Here is a 23114-nt window from a genome sequence, read left to right as displayed (position 1 = left end):
TTTTGTGTATCCTTAAACCCTTGCAACAGGATCGTACATTCATGCACGTTGATTTGCCGAGACAGTACCACATTCAATCTGACTATTAAACATCACCAATTCACCAAGCAACTCCATCGTGACTAGCAATGATACGGTATACGGTATACGAAGGTAGCGAGTTGTACGCTTCGTTTATGGACCAGCTCCCATACAGACCCAGCAGGTTCAGGGACACAAACAGCCCAGGGGAAGGGAAATCTGACTCAAGACAAAACAGAAAACCAGCGCATGCATGCAGCAGAACCAAAATGGCGGCCAGGAAGGCCGATAACCCAACCCAGAAGCTACGCCCGACCAACGGCCGAATGTAGCACTCGAGACGAAACCAACTGTGGTCGCTGCAAGAAGACAGTCGACCTGCGAGTTACATCAGCGGACTGTCAGAGAAGCTTGGCTTCTAGTAAAACTCAAACAAGCAATAGTGCGCCACATATCATCGCACGGATAAAGCACTGAGGCGCAAATCCAAATAACAGGACAGGAGAAGAAAACACGATCAACACTCTCCTTAAGCTACAAAAAGGAAAAGAGCGTTCAATTGGGCCATTTCGATTATCTTTTCTGAAGTTGTTCCCTCATAGGAACTCTGTCCTGAATAACTTGCCTGGAGAACAGCTCTGTTCTTCAGAGGAACCCGAAGCCCTCAAAGCATTTACACAGGAGTGTCTTAGCCGTGTATAACACTCCCATGAAAGTCAAAGAGCTCGATACATATCTTAGCTGTGTATAGGGATGATTTAGCAAATAGCAGATATAATCATCCTGCTCAGTAAGGTACTATCCTCGGTTCAGACCACTCTCCCAAGGATGTAGCTGGACACTTATTGTCTACAAATATACCTCCATCATGCTAGATAAGCACGCTATACGTGTCCTTAATTATCTAACATGTTCAGACTATTTACTTTCAAAACAACGTTTTTTTATTGGTTGAAAACAACCCTCTCTTTTTATTTGGTTGAAAACAATCTTTGCAACTAAGCACAAACTTTAATTAAATCTCATGCATGGTACACCAAGGTAAGTATCTGGACGCTTCTTTCAGAGGCCAGGCGTACGTACGAATGCATGCCAACCTTTCATACAGACCCAACCCAACAGGTTCAGGGATCAGAACAGAACACCAGAACATGCAGCAGAGGCAGCCTTAGAATCAAACATCGCAATGTCGCAGATGTAACTTGTGCCACTTCTTTGTCCAAAAGAGAACACGCATGAGAACCAAAATGCCGGCCAGAAAGGCCCATCAGCCCACCCACAAACCACGCCCAACCAACGGCTGAAGCTATCGCTCCTGACTGATGAGCCTGAATCAACAGACGGTTGCCTGAATGAAGCTGGCGACGATCAAGTCAGCATCCGCCTGCGTGGATCTTCCTCCCCGAAATAGCCAGCCCGGCAGTGCTGCACCAAGAAGATGGTCAGTTGTGCAAATTCCGTCAGCGAGATGTTAGAAGAGCTTGCCTTTGAAAAATCTAACAATCACGGGTGCGCCACATCACCCATAGAAGCGCCGAGGCGCAAATCTAAAAAGGGCTTCGATAATAGTTCCCTTACCAACTGGTTGATTCAGGTGCCCTCACCCAGCCCAAAGCATCCTTGACAGTAAACCAAGCAAAAGACACAACAGGGCAAGAAGAAAAAAGACAAAGACCATTAATTGCCTGAGACATTTCTTTCAACTTTTCTGAAGTTGTCTCTGTAGGAACTCTGTTCTGAATCACTCGTCAGGCGAACAACTCGCTTCTTCAAACGAATCCCAAGCCCATAAAGCATGTGCATAGGAGTATCAGCCACATGATCCCCTGAAAGTCAAAGCTCGAACCCTATATACTTAGCAGTTAATATCTTATCTTGTTAAGAGCGAGCTCCCAAACAACAGAATCATCCTGCCCAGTAAGGCGAATCTCCCATAAAATGCTCATCAGTTCAGACCATTCCACCAACTCCAGATCCCCAAGGATGCATCTGGACACTTACTGTCTGGACTATTTATTTACTGTGAAAACAACCCTCCTTTTATATTGTTGGGAACATTGTAATTAAACACCGGCTTCATCAAGATATGAGGTAGATAAACCTCGTGCATGGTAGGCCTAGTATTTTGTATGGACTCTGTACCACCATATCCCTCATTCAATTCTAGCCACATAATAAGGATCCAATTGATCAAATAACTTGATGTGGACCATTACAGTGGCATGAAAGAAGCCTCCAATTAGTAAATATACAAGATGTTTCGGGTTTTTCCTCAACATTACAAGATTATTCTGATTTCAATAGCTAAGTAATAAATATCTGGCTGATAAATTATTGTATGCTGCGATATAGCTTGATCATCCGTCATACTCGTTCTTTCTTCTAAATTATAAATCCCAACATGAAAAGAAACACAATCACTTTCCATGGAGCTGTCAATTCTGAGATACCATTCAGGCCAAGGCAATTCGTAAGTCAGTCATGAAAGCTACTGAATTAGTTTTGTCAATTTTGGCATGCCATTGACCAGAGTATGGGTCTTCATATTGTTTTCTTTCTTGGAAATCCTTGCATTTTCCATTTTCTCGATTACACTTTCTTTCCTTACTTTCTTCTCCTTATTTCAGTTTGTAGGATGTTGCCTCTCACTTTTTGTAAAAAAACTGCTATCATATTATAATTATAACATTTTACTTACTTTCTTCTACTTTCAATAGCTAAGTAATAAATATCTAGCTGATAAATAATTATATGCAGAGATGTAGCTTGATCATCCAGCATTCTCGTTTCTTTATTATAAATTATAAATCCAAACATGAAGAAAAACAATCACTTTGTATGGAGCTGTCAATTCTGAGATACCATTCATGTCATTCATAAGTCAGTCATGAAAGCTACTGAATTGTTTTGTCAATTCTTGCATGCCATTGACCAGAGTGTGGGTCTTCATATTTTTCTTTCTTGGAAATCCTCTTACATTGTGCATTTTATCGGTTACACTCTCTTTTCTCACTTTCTTCTCCTTATTTCAGATTTAAGGACGTTGCCTTTCTTACTTTTTGTAGAAGAAACTGCTATCATATTACTATTATAATATAATTATAACATTTTATTCCTTTCTACGTTGAATAGAACACAATTTTGTACAAAAAATTGCAGGCACACGTATTTTACCATGTTCTAGTACCGGAATATTAAAAATGTGGAAGTACCTAAACTGTAATGGGTGTAGATATTACATAAATTATTTAGATGGCCGCGTTCCTTCTGTCGAGGTGTGAATTTTCAGGTAAGGAAAAGCAAACATAATTTATAAACATGATGTATAACAAGACAATGTTTCAGAGCACATAAAATTGATGTGCTGAAATCAGAGTGTCAGCAAAATAAAAACAGAAATTATTCATATAAAGAAAAATAGTTAGTTATTTATCCAATTTTGGGAAAAGTAAGGTACTTGTTTGTCAAACTCCACTCCATATCTTCCCTTTTGCCCCCAACCATCATCGCCTGGTCCTGAGTCACTTCACCAACCAAGGGCATAGCTACCAGATATGTATCATCTGTCCTGTAGATTTTTGATCTTGCTTTCACTGGCAATTTGCTTCAGCTATCTTGTAAGGTAAACATAACCTTATGGTTTCTCCAATCCTTTTTTTGGTTACTCCTCTCTGTTTATGCACTCCTTGAGATTTGTTAGCTAAATAATGGTTACTAAACTTCATCTCTATTATGGGGAGGTACTATGGAGCATGGTAGGATAACTAACTTGAACGGCAAGAAGTACGACGGCACCTTCATGTCAGACACGCTTCAGGGATTGTATCAGTTTTTTTTACAGCATCCAGCAGGGATTAGATCAGTTTATTTCCTGCTTAGTTGGAATGAGTACAAGAGGACCTTATATAGAGCTAATACCTAAAGCTACCAACTAATAATATATATCCCTGATTTTGGGGTGTCTATCTAGCCATGTACAACACATACATAACAGTAGGACTCAAAGTAGAAACAATTTTGAATGAAAGCTTGACATCTTATGGCAACCATAATATGCCTTTTTACTACTCCCTTTGTTACATAATGTAGTGCATATAGATTTTTTGAAAAGTCAAACCTCACAAACTTTGACCAAGTTCGCGGAGAAAACATTTACATCTAGAATGTCAAACATATATCATTATATTCATTATAATATGTAGTTTCGTATTTTATATATTTGGTATTGTAGATATAAATAGTTTTGTCTATAAATTGGATCAAAGTTTGACTTTTCAAAAAAAGTATATGCACTACGTTATGGAGCGGAGGAGTACATAATATGGCTTTGCCTGGGAAAAGATCTGCTACTCCCATGTCCCAGCAGCATGTAGTCCTGATTTGTTTTCAAATTATTAGATTTCTACTGCTCTTGCAGGATTTGTAAATTTGTAGTTGATGGCTAGACATAATGTTCTTCCTAACTGTCCTAGTACCTTCAAACGCTTAATGGATCACTTTTTTATTGACTAATATATGGGTGTCCTCACACAGTTTGCAACTAATTCTTTTTGTCCTTCTGTTCTGCAAGTTCAGGTGGGGTCCTGTTGTGCAACCGCCACGCCAATAAGCAAGGACAATACACGAAATCAACTTTGTTTGCTAATTCTAAAAATCTCTGCAACAATGCCTCAGTCCAGTATTCTTGCTTGATACAATTGTTCTTGGAATAATATATCAACGAAGAGAAACTCTCAGACATTTGATCAGTAATGGCTTACCCAGTTCAGCTATTTGCCAACTTATGCCTCACACTGATAGCTCTCTTGTTGTTTCCCGTGCTGTCCGAAGGCTCTGACCAGTTCCTCATGCGATGTGGCGCCACGAGCAGTGCCAGTGATTCCGATGGTCGAACATGGGAAGGGGATGCTAACTTTGGGCTAGCACTTCCTGGTCTTTCAGCCAAGGCGTCATACCTAGACCCCTCACTTCCATCCCCAGTACCTTACTTGACTGCACGCATCTTCACTTCAAATTCCACATATACTCTTGGGGTTGACCCTGGCCGCATGTTCCTTCGGCTCTACTTCTATCCAACTACTTATGCCGAACATTCTGCCGCAGATGCCTTGTTTAGTGTCACTGCAGGGACCTCTAGCCTTCTAAATGACTTCAATCCTTCCCAGACTGCTCAGGCCATGGGTCATAGTTACCTCGTCCGTGAATACTCCTTGAATGTTACTTCATCTGAACTTAGTGTCACATTTTCCCCATCACCACGCCACACTGGGTCTTACGCGTTTGTGAATGGCATTGAGATTGTGCCAACTCCTGACATCTTCACGATACCAGTACCAAGATTTGTGAATGGTGGGAACCCAGATCTAATCCCTATTTCCTCTAGCATAGCCCTTCAAACAATGTACCGCCTTAATGTTGGGGGTGCGACCATCTCTGGGAAATATGATTCTGGCTTTTACCGCTCGTGGGAAGAGGACTCCCGCTATATTCATGGGTCTTCAAATGGTGTGAATTTTTACAAAAACAGCAATGTCACAATCAGTTACCCGCTTAGCATGCCGGATTACATAGCACCGATCTATATCTATGAGACAGCAAGATCTATGGGGACAGACGCACATATCAACATGAGGTATAATCTTACATGGATTTTGCCTGTCGACGCAGGGTTCTACTACCTTTTGAGGTTCCATTTCTGTGAGATCCAGTATCCAATGACCAAGATAGGCCAGAGGCAATTCGTCATATACATCAACAACCAGACAGCAGTGGAGCAGATGGATGTCATTGATTGGAGCGGAGGAATTGGTATACCAGTTTACACCAACTACGTCATTGTCACAGTTGGTCATGGTCAGACAGATCTCTGGGTAGCACTCCACCCTGATCTCAGTGTCGGTCCAGAATATTATGATGCAATTCTGAATGGTCTGGAGGTCTTCAAACTACAGGATAACAGCAATAATAATCTTGCTGGTGTCAACCCTACGCCCAAGCAAAATCGTGATGGGTCAGAATCTCATGGTCAAGATAAAACAAATGCTAGAATCCCAGCGATCATTGGAGGTGGAGCTGCTTCTGGTGTCTTGGCTTTGTTCATTTCCAGTTTCTGTATTTATGTTATGTACAGGCGGAAGAAAACTAACTACACTCATGGCAACACCAACGGGAATCCTCCCAACGAAGACAGAGAATTGCTATTGGCGACCTCGGACTCGCAAGATTTGAAGCTTTGCCACCACTTCTCGTTCAAGCAAATCCAGAAAGCCACCAACAACTTCGACGAGACCTTTCTCCTAGGCAAAGGTGGGTTTGGGAATGTATACCACAGTCAGATAGCTGGTAGGCAGAAGGTGGCAATCAAGCGTGGTAACCCGCAGTCCCAACAGGGCATTCAGGAATTTCGGAATGAAATCGAGATGCTGACCAATCTCCGGCATCGCCACCTTGTGTCACTGATTGGCTATTGCGATGAAGAGTCCGAGATGATCTTGTTATATGATTACATGGCCAATGGGACACTTCAGGATCACCTGTACAACACGAACAAACCACCATTGCCATGGGAGCACCGTCTTGTCATATGCATTGGAGCCGCACTGGGGCTGCACTACCTTCACACCGGTGCCAAGCGGACCATCATCCACCGTGATGTGAAGAGTACTAACATTCTGTTGGATGACAAGTGGGTGGCAAAGGTTTCCGACTTTGGGTTGTCTAAGGCTAGTGCAGACGTGGACAATACCCATGTGAGCACGGTTGTGAAAGGCACCTTCGGATATCTAGATCCTGAGTACTTCCGGCGGCAGCGACTCACCAACAAATCAGATGTGTACTCCTTTGGGGTTGTTTTGTTTGAGGTTCTGTGTGCACGTCCAGTAATAGATCCTGAGCTTCCCGAGGAGCAAGTGGGCTTGCGTGAATGGGCGCTGTCTTGCCAGAGGAAAGGCGTGCTCAACGAGATCATCGACCCCTATCTTATGGACAAAATCACCCCCCAGTGCTTCAGAAAATTTGCAGAGACTGCAGAGCAATGTGTTGCTGAACATAGCCTGGATAGGCCATCTATGGGTGATGTTCTGTGGAGCCTCCAGGTCGCACTACAGCTGCAGGAGGACGACCAGAACCTCTCTGAGGATACACCATTATTGAACATGCCATTACTCATGGCCCCCAGGGTGCGACCATCTTCAGGTTCAACAATGAGCATCTCAGGACAGAAAGCTGTATTCTCAGAGATCATGCATCCAGATGGCCGATAAGATGGAACTCCTGTACGTTCGGGACATTTAGTTATGATCTGCTGATTTTGTAAAGCTGGTATATTAAGATTTACAGGTGGATTTGCTCCTTATGTACTAGCGGCTCTGCTGTTTAGCAGTTTCATATATCTGTCTGCGCAACTGTACATTCTGATTATGTCCCTAATTGATAATACTGTAAGTTGTTGGATTGATATATGTGCTATCGATATGTACTATGATGCAGCTCAATCTTTGCATATTTTGTGCCAAGACATACATGAAAGTATCAGGCCATATCAAAGATTTCCCTTTCTTAATAGATAAATATAGAAAATTATCTCCAGGAAGAGTTCAACACAAAAGAAAGTAAAGTGAACAGGTTCTTAAAATCAGAAGCTGAGACATCAGTGAACTCATGGATAATGCGGTCCAGCGAGGTCGATTTTGTATAGCCGAAGCAAAACAATATGTCAATACTCAATATACAATCAAGTTAACCTGACACAAAATGGTTAAAGACTATGTCTGCTAAGCAGGATACGAAATACAAGACGCAACCGCTCACACTTTCGTAGATGCACGATTTTTTCTTTTAACTGTGAATGACTGTAGGAGAGTCTCGTACAGTCCTTTCATAAATGCACGATTAACAGTTAACCTTTCTGGTTTAGCTATCAACTATGTAATGTGTTATTGAACTAAGTTGAATATAAAGAAATGTTGAGCGAAGGTGAAAAGATCCTTGCCTGTTGAGAACCATCCTATAGAAACCAATGACAGATGGCGCAGAAACTAGAATATTCTCCTGAGTCTTAGATCCTCCCAACTCCAAGTGCATTCTTCAGCCTGCCTAGAAAACAGAGAATGTATGTGTATATCTGTCAGAAATAAGCAGAAAAAAGGGAAGAAAAGTACATCTCGAATAAGAATTCTTACTTGGTACTACTACATACCATTAGACATGGGCGTTTCATACAAAGAGCAGGTAAAAAAATTCAGCAATTTGCATCTGCAGGTACCTCTCTGTTTCTGTTTGTAAACCCATCTGACCGGCACAGGTCAAAATGATTGTCCACAACAGAGAATATCCTGAGGCGATAAGCATGTCGATGTCACTCCTATATGTCCACTCACAATACTACACTGGTTAATCTTTGTTCACGATTGGATCTGGCAATGTGAGTCCCCTCTTTTCAAAATTCTTCATGTACGTACACCACAGAGACAGAGGCCATGAACTGCACAGGAACACCGCCTTACCGCTGCTCCCCATGGAGCCAGGAATAAGAATTAGTTGGCGCCGCTGCTTCTCCTGGCTCTGCCGACAGCGCCGCCTTGTGCCTCCGGGCGGCGTCTGCGCTTGGGCCATTGGCGTGAGCGGCCGCAAAAGAGAGACGGCGCCGGACCACCTGCCCAGAACTGGCCGGGGCCTACCGAGAGGAGGAGGAAGATCTCCGCTCCGCTCCTATGGAGTCCGGTAGGGATGGCGTGCGGGCGGAGGAGGATATAGGAGTAGAAGAGAGGGCCGGGTAGGAAATGAGATCAACTTCTGAGGCACTGACGACGCGGCCCCGCAGTCCACGGACCAAGCGCAGGCGGGTCAAGCCAACTCACAGGCCGCACCCAAGACCCAACCCTACTCCAACATGAATTTCTCACCAACAGTTGCCATCCATATGTTTTCTTGGACATTTTTTCGACGGATACAATACAATTTAACATGGTGATGCTTCTTAGCTCTTTCTCCATTTTGGCCAAATCATAGTGCATATAATTTATTTTTATTCAGTTTAATTTTTGATCAAGTTTATGCATCTTGGCCAGATTATAGGACATATAATTTATTTTTTTCCAGGTAAACTTTATAATATTTTGTCAAGTTTATAAAAAAATATGACCATTTGTAATAAATTTTTTTTATATTAATCTATTGCCATTTTTAACACAGTACAATCGAAGTCGCTCACATACACTCACCCCTATGAAAGCGCGCACACACTCTATCCTAAGAGCACCTCTAAGAGACTGAGTTGGCATCACATCTTGAGATTGACGAAGTCACCACATGTGCCTTATCGTCGACAGGAACGTCTTCTACCACAACATTGCCGAAAAGACTGAAAATAAATTCAGGAGTGTGCGAGCATCAATGTCAAGTCTAAAAAATTAAACACTGATGGGCCAAGGGTCCTACTGTCCTTCTAACAAACTAATAATAGCTTGGTTCACATTAATCTAATAACATTATTTTGTATTGTAAATGTAGATACATTTTTATGTAAGTTTGGTCAAATTTCATAAAAGGTTTCTAATTGGTGTCGGGAGGGAAGCGACTACAGAGACACGGTCCCGCGTTCCATGGCGCGACACAGGTGGGTCGAGCCAACTTGACAGGCGAAACCCCACCCTACCCGACATGTTGGATGGAATTTCAGGACTTTCTTCTTCGCCCGGAAGCTTCGCACGAGCTTCTCGCAAACAGCAGTAATTGCCGTCCAAATGTAATATCTTTTTGTAAAAAAAATATTCAATGGATGTTCATATAATACTATCAAGTACTTTTGTTCCAAATTCATCGAAGGTTTAGTTTTGTTCTAAGTCAAATTTCTTTATGTTTGACCAAGTTTATGAAAAAAATGTATTAATGTCTATATTTTGTTGAATTTCTCGGAGGCACAATTTTGGAGACTAGCCCGTTGGGCGTTCCCAACTCTGATTTTTCTCCTAGGAGTGTTGCCGGCTTCGAGTGTGACAAACGATTCGGTGTCGCTGGCTTCAGGGGCGGAGCCAGGATTTGAACGTAGGGGGGGGGGGGCGAAATGGCAAAATGATCAACTAAGACATAAAAAGCTGATATCTAGATGTGGTTTAGCAAAACTGACATAAAAACTACAACATATCGAGTGTCAATATAGCGTTTGTTTAATATATTTCCTGGTAGACACATCTTCATTTGATAAGGATTTTGGAGCTTTCTACCACATGTGCAACGTATGGCAACATATGTTTGTCTATAAAAACGAAAGTGCATTCATATTAGTATATAAACCAAGGAATTTATTGTTGGTATGTTCTTTTTTTTTTAACAATCACCGGGGGGCCTGGTGTGTTCTTTTAATCCTTGAGTCATGGCATAAGTAGAAAAAAGACACATCTAATTAGTATTATTATTCAATTACTTTAGATACTAGCTACAGATTGTATATACTGTGTAACTTCAGAATTGAGTGTTCAATAAGATAATCATGTACTACAAGTTCATACCTACTTGATCGATGCTGTGACGGCCGGGTAGAATCGGGGGCACCGCACCGAGGCGGATAGAGCTAGCCGGCAGGCGGCAGTCCATCAGGATCAGCGCAGCGTGGATGGAGAAGGTGCTAGCACCGGCTGCACCGCTCCCATTGCCTTAGTCAGATCACATGGCTGATGACTCCTTCCGATGGCAAGCGGGCGAGATCGGCGGCGGCGGCGGACGCCGTAGAAGGAGTTCAATCCTTTTTTAGGGTTTGAGAAAGGAGTTTGATACGCGACGGAAGGAATGTCTACGATGGCATGATTAAAACGGTGAGCTGGGCTGTAAATGTTCGTGGGCTTTTAGCCATACGCACGTAACTACAGGCCAGCCAATATAGATTAGGCCTAATTCTAATCAAATCAGGCTCGCTAGTACACATATACGTACGTACGTACGTGCATATTGTTGAGGGGGCCGATCGTTGGGGGGGGGAGCAGGGGGGTCGCACGGTTTATTGTTCTTCATGCGCTAGGTGAGGCTCGGGCTTGTTTCACTTTGGGTTCCGGCTTCTCTCTCTGACTGCGGGGTTGCAGGGGTCTAGTGCTTAGCATCCACCTGCCACTTGTGCGACAACGTGCCGCTCAACGGAGCAGGCTAGTCACGGACCACTCCGTGCATGGCCACACCACCTTTTTTTTTTTGCGGGTGAAAGGCCACACCACCTTTGACGGTTGTCACCAGCCACGGCCTGACGAGTCGCCGCCTCTCTGCCTACCCGTTGATGCCGCCGCAGGCTCGAGCGCCGCCCTCTGCCTCCCCGGCGAGGCTCCCCTGCCTCCTACGGTTTGAGGAACAAGGTGAGCACGGTGAAAGATGTGCACCTTTTATTTGCATCAGCCGTAGCTCTATGATTTGGGATTCACGCACAAAGCTTTATCCAAATCACGTGCTTTATTTTGCGCCAATGCTATTTTTAGTCTATTTTGCAATCACAAACGGTATAGTGGCCCATGATTAAATTTGGTTTTTACGGGCTTTCTGGTGTTGTTGCTTTCGCTGCCGCCGATACTTCCGGTACCGCTGCGGTCGCCTGGCCACCACATTCTAGCTTGTATGTGTGTTGTGTGTGCGCGCTTCATTGCAAGTGTTCGATGAAATGCATGGGCCAAATGTAAGTTATATGGAGTTAAGTTTAGGGATTTGGCTAGGAACCATTTTTATTTAGCGGATCAGATATAAGGAGTTAAGGTATAAGGGGCCGTCTAAGTGCCTAAATTTTTAGGCATCAACTAGAGATGCTCTTAGGCCCAATTTGCTTTTTCCAAGTGCAATAGGCCGCTTCGTTTAGATGAGCGCCCTTGTACTGTTTGCAGTCATGCATGTAATCAGCAACTCGAATCATAGTAGGATGTAAATGAGTTGGACTTCAGGTCAGGATGAAGTGAAGAAGACAAGGAACGTCGGCGCATCGGAGGCATTGAGCAGTACGTACGTGGCATCGGACACTTGCGGACAGCTGAGACGGGGTGCCTGCACATAACGTACGTAGTCGAAGCGGAATACGACTCAGTCCGGGGCCGGGCACCTCCGGAAATCTTGAGTAAATGACACTGGCAGTCTAAAAACTTGCATTGCGGGAGCACTTTAATTACGGTATTTGTAAACTGGAAAAAATCGTTATAGAACTTGCGTTGCGGGTGCAGTTTGGTCACACGGGGCATCTGAACCGGCCAGCCGCCCGGTTTTCTATAAATATTTTTAGAGAGTACGTATGACTAAAGGGGAAAAAACAAGAAAAATCGTAAGAGAAAAAAATATCACGCATGCATGTGCTCTATGCATGCAGCGCCTATGTGCTTGCTGTGCGGACGTGCGGCTGCCTAGCACGGCGGGGCACATCATGTTGCGCAAGTATGTAATGTAGTAAGTCATATGGTCAATTTACTAAATTCCGTAATAGTGTGGTCCGGTTGTAGTTACATGATTTTCGTAACACATAATTTCAATATAGAGAGAGAGAGGGAGGGAGAGAATGCGTGCTTCTTGCCAAAAAAAAAATTGCGGGAAGCTTCCTGTAATTTGTTAGCTTGATTGGACCAGTTGCTTTTTTTTTGAAGGGTACCACACCACTTTATTTAGTTATTAAGGTTCGGAATTTCATCCGCAATTACATCCAAAATAGAGTCCGGAGGCACCATGCGCCAAACATTACTTATTTCATCTCCTACACCTACCCGCACTAGTTTATGTGCCACCTTATTCGCGGAGCGTCGCATCCAAGTAACCTTCACTTCTTCAAACGAGTTTATCATTTCTTTCACCTCCCAGATCCAAGGCCCAACACCGCTCAGATTTCTGTCGGTTGCATTGATCATTTTCACAGCCATCTGACAGTCCAACTCCAGATGAACTTTCCTGACGCTGCACTCTCTAGCCAACTCCAACGCCTTTTTGGCTGCTAGAACTTCTGCTGCTTCCGAATCAGCAACCTGGGGGAAGAAATAGCATGCTCCCACTATATAAGCTCCATTCTGATCCCTAAGCACAACTCCCCCTCCTCCTCTTCCTCCGCCTCTTGCCGTGGCTCCGTCCGCATTAATCTTCACCCAGCCCGCCTCCGGAGGTTCCCATCTCTGCTGCTCGATAACTTTTGGAGATCTGGGCGCTGCAGCATGTACTTCTTGCCATTCCTTTGCATGGCTGAGCACGGACGCCATTATTGCATGTGGCTCGGCAATTCTTTTACCGTCTCTAGCTTCGTTCCTTGCCAACCATAACCCGTACACAGCATGGATGAACAGCTCCTTCTCGTCCTCTGCAGCACCTGCGAACCATCCTAGTAGCCAGTTCGACAGCTCACTCTGGGAACTAATCATCTCTGGTGGGTTTGCCACCATAGCTCCCGTTTCCGAGCGCAACAGCTGCCAAAAAAGTGAGGAGTGTGGGCACGTCCAGAATCAAGGTAGTATGGTCTCTTCCCTTCCGCACGCCACACAAAACACTCCTGGTTTGATTCTTCTTCTGTATAGTTCAGAGCCCACGGCCAGTCCATTCCTCAGCAGTCTCCATACATGAACTTTGGCTTTCCCCGGGGCCGAGGTGTCCCAAAGTGCCATAAAACCTTTGTGTTTACTTGTAGATGTCGAGGGTTCCGGCCGTCGAGGGACCAGTTGCTTGAATGATTGGGTATGTGAGATGATAAGGAATTATTTTCTTATCCATTCCTGTGTCCTCTATGTCACGTTGATGGCTGCTTGTCATGTTCTCTTTCTGCGGAACAGCAGCAGGAGCCTTTGTGAAAATAAAAAAACAGGAGCAAAACGTGAGTCATGGCACTTAAGTGGTCAATACAAAATCATTCTCAAAAATACAAGATTACATACGAAACCAGGGGCCTTTGTGAAAAAAAGAAGCCGGCCAGGAACTCATGTGAGCGCCGTGTGACAATTTCCGCGCCCAACTGATGTCACATGCGCCACCTGATTGCAAAAGAGAGAAAACTGGGCGGCTGGCCGGTTCAGATGGCCTCTATGACCAAACTGCACCCGCAACGCAAGTTCTATGACGGGGTTTTTCCGGTTTGCAAGTACCGTGACTGAAGTGCACCCGCAATGCAAGTTCTCAGACCACCAGTGCCATTTACTCGGAAATCTCAGCCGGGTCGGCCTCGAACATGTCACAGTATAAACGGATGGAAGCCAAAGGCCAGAGCCTCGTCAACTCGTCCGCGATCCAAAACCCACCCCAATACGTCTCAGCGAGATCTCGACGCGAGCGCAAGGGCCGGCAGTCCGGCACCTCCCCTAGGCAATCGAAGCCCTGCCATGGCGATCATCTCCGAGGACATCATGCAGGAGGATGAGGCGTCGCCACCCCAGCAGCAGCAGGCAGCGGCCGCCAAGAAGAATAAAAAAAATGAAACCAACCCAAAAGCTAACCCTTGTTGGCATTTTTTTATAGGAGAAACTCCGCGAGCACCGCGCGTTCGAGCCAGGACTCGAACTTGGGTGGACTGGCAGCAACCTCAGCTGCCCAGCCAACGGGTCGACGCCCCGTCCTCGCCGCCAAGAAGGATAACAGCACGGAGATGGAGAAGGTGAAGGAGGAGAGCAAAGCGAGACAACCAAACGCTGGCAACGGCCTTGACCTGGACAAGTACTCGTGGTCGCAGCAGCTACCGGAGGTGAACCTCTCCATCCCCGTCCCCGAAGGAACCAAGGCGAGGTTCGTCCTATGCGAGATCAAGAAGGACCATCTCAAGGTCGGGCTCAAGGGCCAGCCTCCCATCATCGACGGCGACCTCCACAAACCGGTCAAGGTCGAGGACTGCTTCTGGAGCATCGAGGACGGGAGGTCGCTGTCCATACTGCTCACGAAGAGCGAGTGGTGGAAATCCCTAATCAAGGGCGATCCGGAGATCGACACCCAGCGTGCCAAACCAGAGAGCAGCAGGCTCTCGGATCTGGACCCCGAGACGAGGCAGACCGTGGAGAAGATGATGTTCGACCAGCGCCAGAAGCAGATGGGCCTGCCCACCAGCGAGGAGATGCAGAACCAGGACATGCTCAAGAAACTCAAGTCCCAGTACCCGGACATGGACTTCTCCGGGATGAAGATGCCTTGTTGAGTTGGAGGATCCACGGCGATGAATTCAGAAGATTTTAGATGGAGAAATCGCTTCTACGTACCGTATAGTACTATATAAGTGAGTGCTTCGGAAATATATAAGTGAAATATGTTTTTCTGTAATAAGGAAAAAATAGACAAATTTTTAATATTCTTGCTGACTTGTTAATACTACGTCTATGTCAAAAACTCAAAATATATCGCATACTATTTTTTGTCAACTTTGACATGGAGGAAGATGTTTTTTTTGTTTCGAAAAGGAGGTATGCCCTCCGATCTCTGCATCTCTTGATGCACACAGCCATGGAGAAAGATGTACCTGTCGCAGTTATCCTGTGAAGTGAGAAACCGCTTAGCAGCATGCATGCTTCTGCTTATGTACACCTACTGTTCCTTTTGCTCCCAGGGAAGAGAAGAAGAACATGCCGATGAGCAAGAAAAAACTTGGACAGTTTTAATAGTTCAATTGTTTCTTTTCTGCAGTTCCTCCATGTTGTCAAACGGAAATGAATGAAAGGGCAGCCTGGAGAAACAACAAAATGACAAACCTACTGGCCAGAAAAACATGTGGAATTGTTGGATGTGTCGGGAACGCAACATCTAGCGTTCGAACACTAGTTTGTTCCAGCATGAATCAACAGCCGAACATAACTTTGATAATAGGAGACGATGTAGTAAGGCGAGTAAGGAACATTAAAAGTGAAGCTAAGCAATCTTCAACATTTGACCAAATTTATTATAGAATAAACTACTAGCATCTTAAATATTAAATAAATATAATAAAAAATATACTTTATGAAGAATCTCTTTTTTGTGAGAAAACTCTTGATCTATTCATCTTCGATCTTCAATCATGGTAGTACAATGAACATCAAACATCAGAAATAATAAAAATTATATCCAGATTCATAGACTATCTTGCACTAAAGCGAGCCAAAGGTGCGCCTTCGTCATCGCCCTTCCCACGCCGGAGACGGGCAAAACTTGTTGTGACAGTCAGGGAAGTTGTCGTGCTAAGGCCCCATAGAATCAGCACCAGAACAGGAACCGCAACCGATGAAGAGACGCGTAAATCATAAGGACCAAACATGAAAACACATGAGCATCGACGAACGAAGACCAGATCTGAGTAGATCCACCAACGACAACCACCGACCGAATGCTGCAAGATCCACTGCAGACACACCTCCACATGCCTTCCGACGATGCTAAACGCACCACCAGAACAGGGGCAAGGAGGGGAGAACCTTATTCCATCTTCACGGAGTTGCCGCCGTCTCGTCTTCCTGAGCAGGACACAGACCCTAACAAAACCAAAAGAAACATCTAAACACGGAGCCCTCCCGCCGACAAGTGCCAGGATCCACCGTGTCCCAATGGTCGTAGGGCCACCGGAGACGAGGCGGCTCGGCGGTTGCGCCGGCGGGAGATAATGGAACCCTAACTTTTTTGGAGGAGGTGGCGGTGGCTGGCTTGCCTGTGTGTACGGACAAGTTACTTTATGAAGAATCTAATGGTACTAATTTCAGATTGTGGATGTTATATACATTTTTCAATACTCTTGGTCAAACATAGATAGGAGGGGGGGGGGGGGGGGGGGGGTGCTCTTTTCTTGAATCCCCAAATATCTAGTTAATCTCGCGCAATCATATTTCACGGCATTATGTGACTTCTTTTACCATTTTATTGGAAGGTTTTTTTTTGTTAGCACCAAATTACCTTTTTCACAATCTGGGCAGACTTTTTCATTGAAATAGATGAACATTTCACATGATGATGCATTCTTTTTCTAGTAACTTTTATCTTCACACTGTGCATCTTTTTTCAAGCAATCTTGGTAATTATCATGAATATAGGAACATTTCTTTTTGTTGAAAGAAAGAGATGTGCTGCTGTTATTTCTGTCTTGTACTATCTTACGAGGGATCTTGTTTTAATTTGAACATGTAGGCATGTAGCACATTCAGTGACACGATTATTCAAACACGATGCAATTTTAAGTTTCCATAGAAACATGTAATACATGCATAAATATGGTGCGTTTGCTGCTCGCAGGGTGCAAAGGTTGACGATGCGGGCTAGCGGGGAGATTTAGAGTCATGTAATTTGGTCTTTGCCCCCTGCCAAGACCCACTCCCTCGCCACCTGTATAATCTGCCGAGTACGACGAGGAGGCGTTATCAAACACGACCGCGTTCCGGTGTTCCCACGTCTCCCAAAGGACCAGCATCGCGAAGGTGATAAGATCCTTGATTTTCCATTGGCCCGAGGCGAGAGCCGCGCACCAGGGTAGTAGGCGGTCATTGGGCCCCGGAGCCCGACCCTCCTGGCTCAAGGCCGTGAGCGCCTAAAATCACACCGAGCGGCGAAAACGCAAGCGATCAGTAGATGGTCGATCGACTCTTGTTCTTGATTACACAGAGGGCATGCGTCTTGATGAGGCAAACATCGTCGCGCCAGCCTGTCCGACGTCCAAACCAGGTCATTAAGAATCAGCCAGCTGAAGAACTTGCAATGCAGTGGACCCCGCAAGTGCCATGTGAAGCTTGCCTCTAGATCATGCTCGCGGCCGATGAATTTGCTGGCGTACGCCGATCTTACTAAGAAAGCATTTGAGGTCTCCCACGCCAACAGACCTTGTCCGCAATCCCCTGCCGTAGTTGCACCTCCGCAATGTTGTTCCAAAAACTGAGGAACTACTCGAGCTCGGGCTGGGATAGATCCGAGCCTAGATTCCTCACCTAGCAACCCCCTACTGCCTTCACTACCGATCTCGAGGCTCTGAACCAGGGCTTGACCTTCGCGTATACTAGAGGAGCAATCTCTTGCACCCTCCACCCTTCGAGCCACCGGTCCTCCCAAAAGAGACAATCAGAACCATCCCCTAGCTCCACGAAAACTACCGCTTGGTATATCTGGAGTGACTCCGACGTCGTGTCAATCTTGAATTCTGCGCAGGTTCGCGTGATGTCAGTCCTCTGTAACCATAGCCAGCGAGCCCGCGTAGCCGGGTTTAACCAGCACAGGTTTGGAAGGCCTATTCCACCGGCCCACTTAGGCGACTGCCGGCCCCTAGCATCCGCCGCCCCAGCCCACAAGAAGCCCCGACAAATCTTGATGATCTTGGCGAAATCATTAATTAAGGAGTACTCGTTGCAAAAAACACTCCACTTTTCCAGGTTGCGACAAGTGGCGCACATGCAGCGCGCCACTTGTCACAACCTGGGAGTTTTCCCTTTTTTCGTAGATCCGTTTCTTCAAAACGTTTTATCTCTTAAACCGTGCGTGTAAATCTCGAACCGTTTTCACCATTGGATTTCTCGCGTCGAGATCTTCAAAACTAGATCCCATGTTGATAGGTTTTGACGAACTTTTTTTTTCACAAAAAAACCGGACGAAAAAAACCGGGCAAAAAAACCGAATAGGGAGCACGGTTTTTTTTCCTTTCCGAAAGAGGCACGCCCGTGCCTATCGCGAAATCACAACCGTGCCTCTCGTAGAAGCAAAACCGTGACTCTCGTGAAAGGAAAAAAAAACAGAAAACGCGTTTTTTTTCGTTTCCGAGAGGCACGGCCGTGACTCTCGCGAAGCACAACCGTGTCTCTCGCGAAAGCAAAACCGTGACTCTCGCGAAAGAAAAAAAAAACAAAAAACGCGTATTTTTTTCCCTTTCCGAGAGGCGCGGCCGTGACTTTCGTGTAAACACAACCGTGCCTCTCGCGGAAGCAAAACCGTGACTCTCACGAAAGAAAAAAAAACAGAAAACGCGTCGGCGAAACTGCATGCAGACCTGTATTTCTCAATCAACTTATGCCAAGACAGACCCAAGGATTCTTAATAGTTGGTTCTTTCCTCGATAGATAAAAACTACTCACGTACTAGGATGACAGTTCTACTGATAAAACACCACCAGTAAGGAACTACAATGACGATAATACACCACTACTGGAAAACCGATTGCAGCAAACATGAACTTGTTGTTCCATGGCAGGGCACGCATCTCAACAGCCGCAAAGACGTCCCAGCAGATGAATGGTACATTCTTTCTGAATGTTGTAGTCCGCCAGGGTGCGGTGGTCCTCAAGCTGATTGCCAGCAAAAATGAGGCGTTGCTGTCTAGGGGGGGTACCGTCCAGCTCGTAGAGCTTCACCTTCACACTGTCAACAGTGTCCGAGCTTCCAACCTCAAGGGTGACGGTGTTTCCTCCCAGCATCTTCACAAATATTTCCATCACAACAGTTGGAGTGCATGGGAGGAGGATGAGGAGAAGAGTGGACCCTTTACAAATGTTGTGGTCAGCCAAGGTGAGCTTGCCGTCCTCCAGCTGTTTGTTGGCAAAGATGAGGCACTGCTGGACCTTGGGAAAGCCCTCAATGTCCTCGATCTTAGCCTTCACGTTGTCAATGGTGTCAAGGCTGTCGACCTCGACAGTGATGGTCCTGCCTTCTAGCGTCTCCGTAACAAAGATTTGCATCTTTTTCTTGGAGATTAAGCGTGGAATCATGCTGGATGCCGTAATCCGCCAATGTACGGTTGTCTTCCAGCTGCACCCTGTCGAAGATGAGGCGGTACCGCTCCTGGATCTTTGCCTTGATGGTGTAAAGGGTGTCTGACAAGTGGACCCCCCTGAGACAGATTTTCCTGCCGGCCGGATTCTTGACAAAGATGTGCACTTTGGATGGGCTAGCAAACCAAAAACCACCAATTGTTAGACAATATTTAATCTGTAGAACAATAAACAGAAACATCAACAATTCCAATAGGTACAGAAGCAAGTACCTCAGTTAAAAACAATACAAGCAAGCAGAGAAATCTACTCCGTAAATACCTGGTTTATACAAAACATGGTATCGCACTGAGCCTTGCATGCAAAGTTCAAGACTTGAGCAACCATAAAAATATACATGGTATCACTCAGTTCTTTATATTGAAGAGACTAGTTATAAGTATTCATCAAGTGATACTTCTATTCGGGTAACACGCATGTCAAGTGAGACACATTTTCTTAACCGTGTAGCAGCAAACATCGGCATCTTTCTCTACTCCCACAGTCCCACCTATACAGCCACCACCAGTGGCGGTGTTGTCTTGCTCCCCGTAGGCATCTCTCTCCTCACCTCTCTCAGCCCAAAACCCACCCCAATACAGCTGCATCATCACCCTCTGACCCCCCCCATCATTCCCCATCAGTCTTGCAGTTCCGTTATGCTAATGGTCCTTTCCTCCACCATTTCGTCCCACTCCGATGTCATGTTCCCAATCACCATAATGCCCAGCAAATCTCTACCATGTTCTCAATCACCACCAGCGATGAATGGTGGCATCTTAGTATGGACAATCATATAGGACATGGGGCAACTTCAACACATGTCCTACTGTGTGGTAACGAAGGTGCACCATTCGATTCTTGAGGCAGTTGCAAACAAGATTCTTCTCCAAGTATGATGCCTCACCTTCAGCAAACTCTGCTACCTATCGTGTGGGGACAAACAGAAAGTTTCTCCCACTTCCCTCCTTGTCAATCATCGCACACACCTACACCTCTATTCCCTCTCAACACAAACGTATTCAAAATATGATGGTGCATATCGTCAGATGTGCATGAGGTGAATTTAATTACGACTAACCAAATCAAAGGAGAAAAGCTATTTTGTTGATTATCCTCCATATAGAAAAACAAAACATAGAACTTCGAACAAAGACAACTCATTAATCCCACACTTCAACGAAAATATGCATTGCCAATATAGCTTGAGAAGAACATTCATGGCGAATACACCGGTTAGTGCAGGTATGGAAGCTTTTCAATATTAACACATTAATAATATGCACTATTTGATGGAAGGGGTTGTTCATATGTTCTATCTCTGGTTTTAATCCAATCAACCAACTATTGCTTGTTGCTATGACAAATGTTTTTCATTGTGAAAAAGATGAAACTACAGTTCAGTATAAACGAAGCAATCTTCTGGCCAATAAACTTACCAATTAATATACATAAGCTTGTTCCGGTGGATATAACAACTTGCATTGATTGCAAGGTTCAAGATTAATAAACAATTTATAAGCATTGACTAACATGAAAATCAAATTCTCCATTACCGATTGGCATATCAATTACTGATTTAAACTTTATAGAACAGTTAAAAGTGTTCTGTGATATTTTAGTTCCCTTTTCAAAGAAATATGCAGCTATAATATAACGTTCAGGTGTTCATAATGGGACTATTAGCACCTTAGGAGTACTTGAACACTGTAAACTCATATTTGACAGGCCGAAGAAGAGTCGATTTGATTCAATCAGCCAGCTGAGGGATCTAAGCTGACAAAGTATGTGTTCCAGAAAATTATAATATAGTTTATCCAGTGAACAAAATGCTTTCCTAACAGGTTATTGCACTGATCCTAACAGCACCGAGGGGCTGATATGCACCTAGCAGCTAGTATTAACTGCAGGAGACACGCATACAAAATAGAAAAACTGTCTAAAAAAGAACTCCGATCACTTACTCGTCCATGTCAGCACCGTCGATCTGCGACGAATGGCTGCGACTGTCGTCTTTGTTGTCCTCGCCGCCGCTGCTGCTGTCGCCAACTTCCTCCTTGGAATCTGCCAAGCCCATCAAACACGCAAGCCACTCAACGATCCCACACAACAAAGAATGTGATGTGTACGCATCATCACATTGCGAGCAGAAGGAGTCGGCAAAACTCACCATGCATGCTACCTTCAGTGCCAGAGGTAGAGACACCGGGAGCAGCTTCCCCCACGTGGTCTTCCAGGTTGGGACCAGCCGACGACAAGTCCAGGCACTTCTTCGGGGGCATTCTGGTAGGCTGGCTGTGAAGGATTTGATTTTCATGTTAGTATAAAGGATTTTGCGCAGGCATCTCTGTGACAGTCAGTAATTGATATGCCAATTAATTGCTAATGGAGGGTTTGATTTCTCATCATGATGCAGGTGCGGCAGGTTGGAAGTAAACATAAAGTTCTAAATTAACTTACTAACACTTTCTACTGGGATAGAATTATGGAACCAACAGCGAGCAGGCAAAATGCCAAATCAGCCAGCAAGACTCACTGTTACAGAAGCTAGCAAGCTAGAGCATGAGTTGCTACCCTACAAGGCATCGATCTTCATCGGAAATCAGAGAGATATTGGTTATTGGTCATAGGGTTAAGCCCGACCTTCAAGCTCTACTTTCTGCTTGGTTGACTACTTTGCATTAGTTTGAGCACTTTGGGCTTGTAACCTCCCCTCTACATCATGGTCTCATGACCTTTGTAATTATGTAACTTTGTTTCACTTATATAAAATAGAAAAATGGCATAGGGGACTCCCCAACTGTTTTAGGTCAAAACAAAGTTACACAAAAACGTCAACACTTGCAACAAGGTCGTACAAGCAACAAGAGAAATCTAGTAACAAAGGCTGACCAGTACATATAACAATTTTGGACTATCTTCGCTGTTTATGCACATAAACAAAACAAAATTTCAGAAATATGGAGTGTCTAACTTGTAGATTCTGTGGTATGAGGACACACATATAACAATAACGCCGATGTATCTCCATCGATCACTATATGAAGAGTTTCTTCCACGAGAAGCAATGATGGTATGAGATTAGCAACAAATTAAGTGAGGAACCTACCTGACACCGACAGTATAGGTCCATGAGGATGGTACCTGACACTGACAGTAGGATCTACACATGCTAGAGATCGGAGAGGTGAAACTCGGTTACGTTCATTATCAAAAATCAAGCAGTGGTGCACCAAGACACCAAGTACAATTAATATATAGCATCAAAAAACAACTACCGTGAGGAACACAAGCTGACAAGCATCACAACCAAATCAGCAGGGCTGTTTTTATGGAACCACGTACGGGCATGGGTTCGAGGCCGTTGCAAGAGCAGGGGAGGGGCGGATGCATCTCGGTAGGCTAAACAAGAGCAGCAGGGCTCTCAAGAACACCGTC

General features: G+C 44.8%; 2 protein-coding genes and 1 pseudogene across 2 annotated transcripts; 2 read left to right on the top strand and 1 right to left on the bottom strand.

The window, feature by feature from the left end:
• The first annotated feature begins 3534 nt into the window (after positions 1 to 3534).
• LOC125546185 (receptor-like protein kinase FERONIA) lies at positions 3535 to 7516 on the top strand. The gene is made up of 2 exons (XM_048710356.1): positions 3535 to 3643; positions 4597 to 7516. The coding sequence occupies exon 2, from the start codon at positions 4773 to 4775 to the stop codon at positions 7281 to 7283; it is 2511 nt and encodes an 836-aa protein (XP_048566313.1). The 5' UTR covers positions 3535 to 3643; positions 4597 to 4772; the 3' UTR covers positions 7284 to 7516.
• Positions 7517 to 14327: 6811 nt separating this feature from the next.
• On the top strand, positions 14328 to 15130 carry LOC125547291 (protein BOBBER 1-like). The gene is made up of 2 exons (XM_048711225.1): positions 14328 to 14445; positions 14532 to 15130. The coding sequence occupies exons 1-2, from the start codon at positions 14328 to 14330 to the stop codon at positions 15128 to 15130; spliced, it is 717 nt and encodes a 238-aa protein (XP_048567182.1).
• A 4000-nt stretch (positions 15131 to 19130) lies between these two features.
• Positions 19131 to 23114, bottom strand: part of LOC125546184 — a 177181-nt pseudogene continuing 173197 nt past the window's right edge.

Source organism: Triticum urartu, chromosome 3 (assembly GCF_003073215.2).
Source record: "Triticum urartu cultivar G1812 chromosome 3, Tu2.1, whole genome shotgun sequence".
Classification (NCBI taxonomy): domain Eukaryota; kingdom Viridiplantae; phylum Streptophyta; class Magnoliopsida; order Poales; family Poaceae; genus Triticum; species Triticum urartu.
This window is presented reverse-complemented; position numbering and strand designations above follow the sequence as displayed.

Excerpts from the sequence above, each read along its gene's own strand:
- LOC125546185 (XM_048710356.1), top strand. The coding sequence starts at position 4,773 with ATGGCTTACCCAGTTCAGCTATTTGCCAACTTATGCCTCACACTGATA.
- LOC125547291 (XM_048711225.1), top strand. The coding sequence starts at position 14,328 with ATGGCGATCATCTCCGAGGACATCATGCAGGAGGATGAGGCGTCGCCA. Across the intron at positions 14,446-14,531 it reads CAACCCAAAAGCTAACCCTT|CTGCCCAGCCAACGGGTCGA; the intron begins GTTGGCATTTTT and ends CAGCAACCTCAG.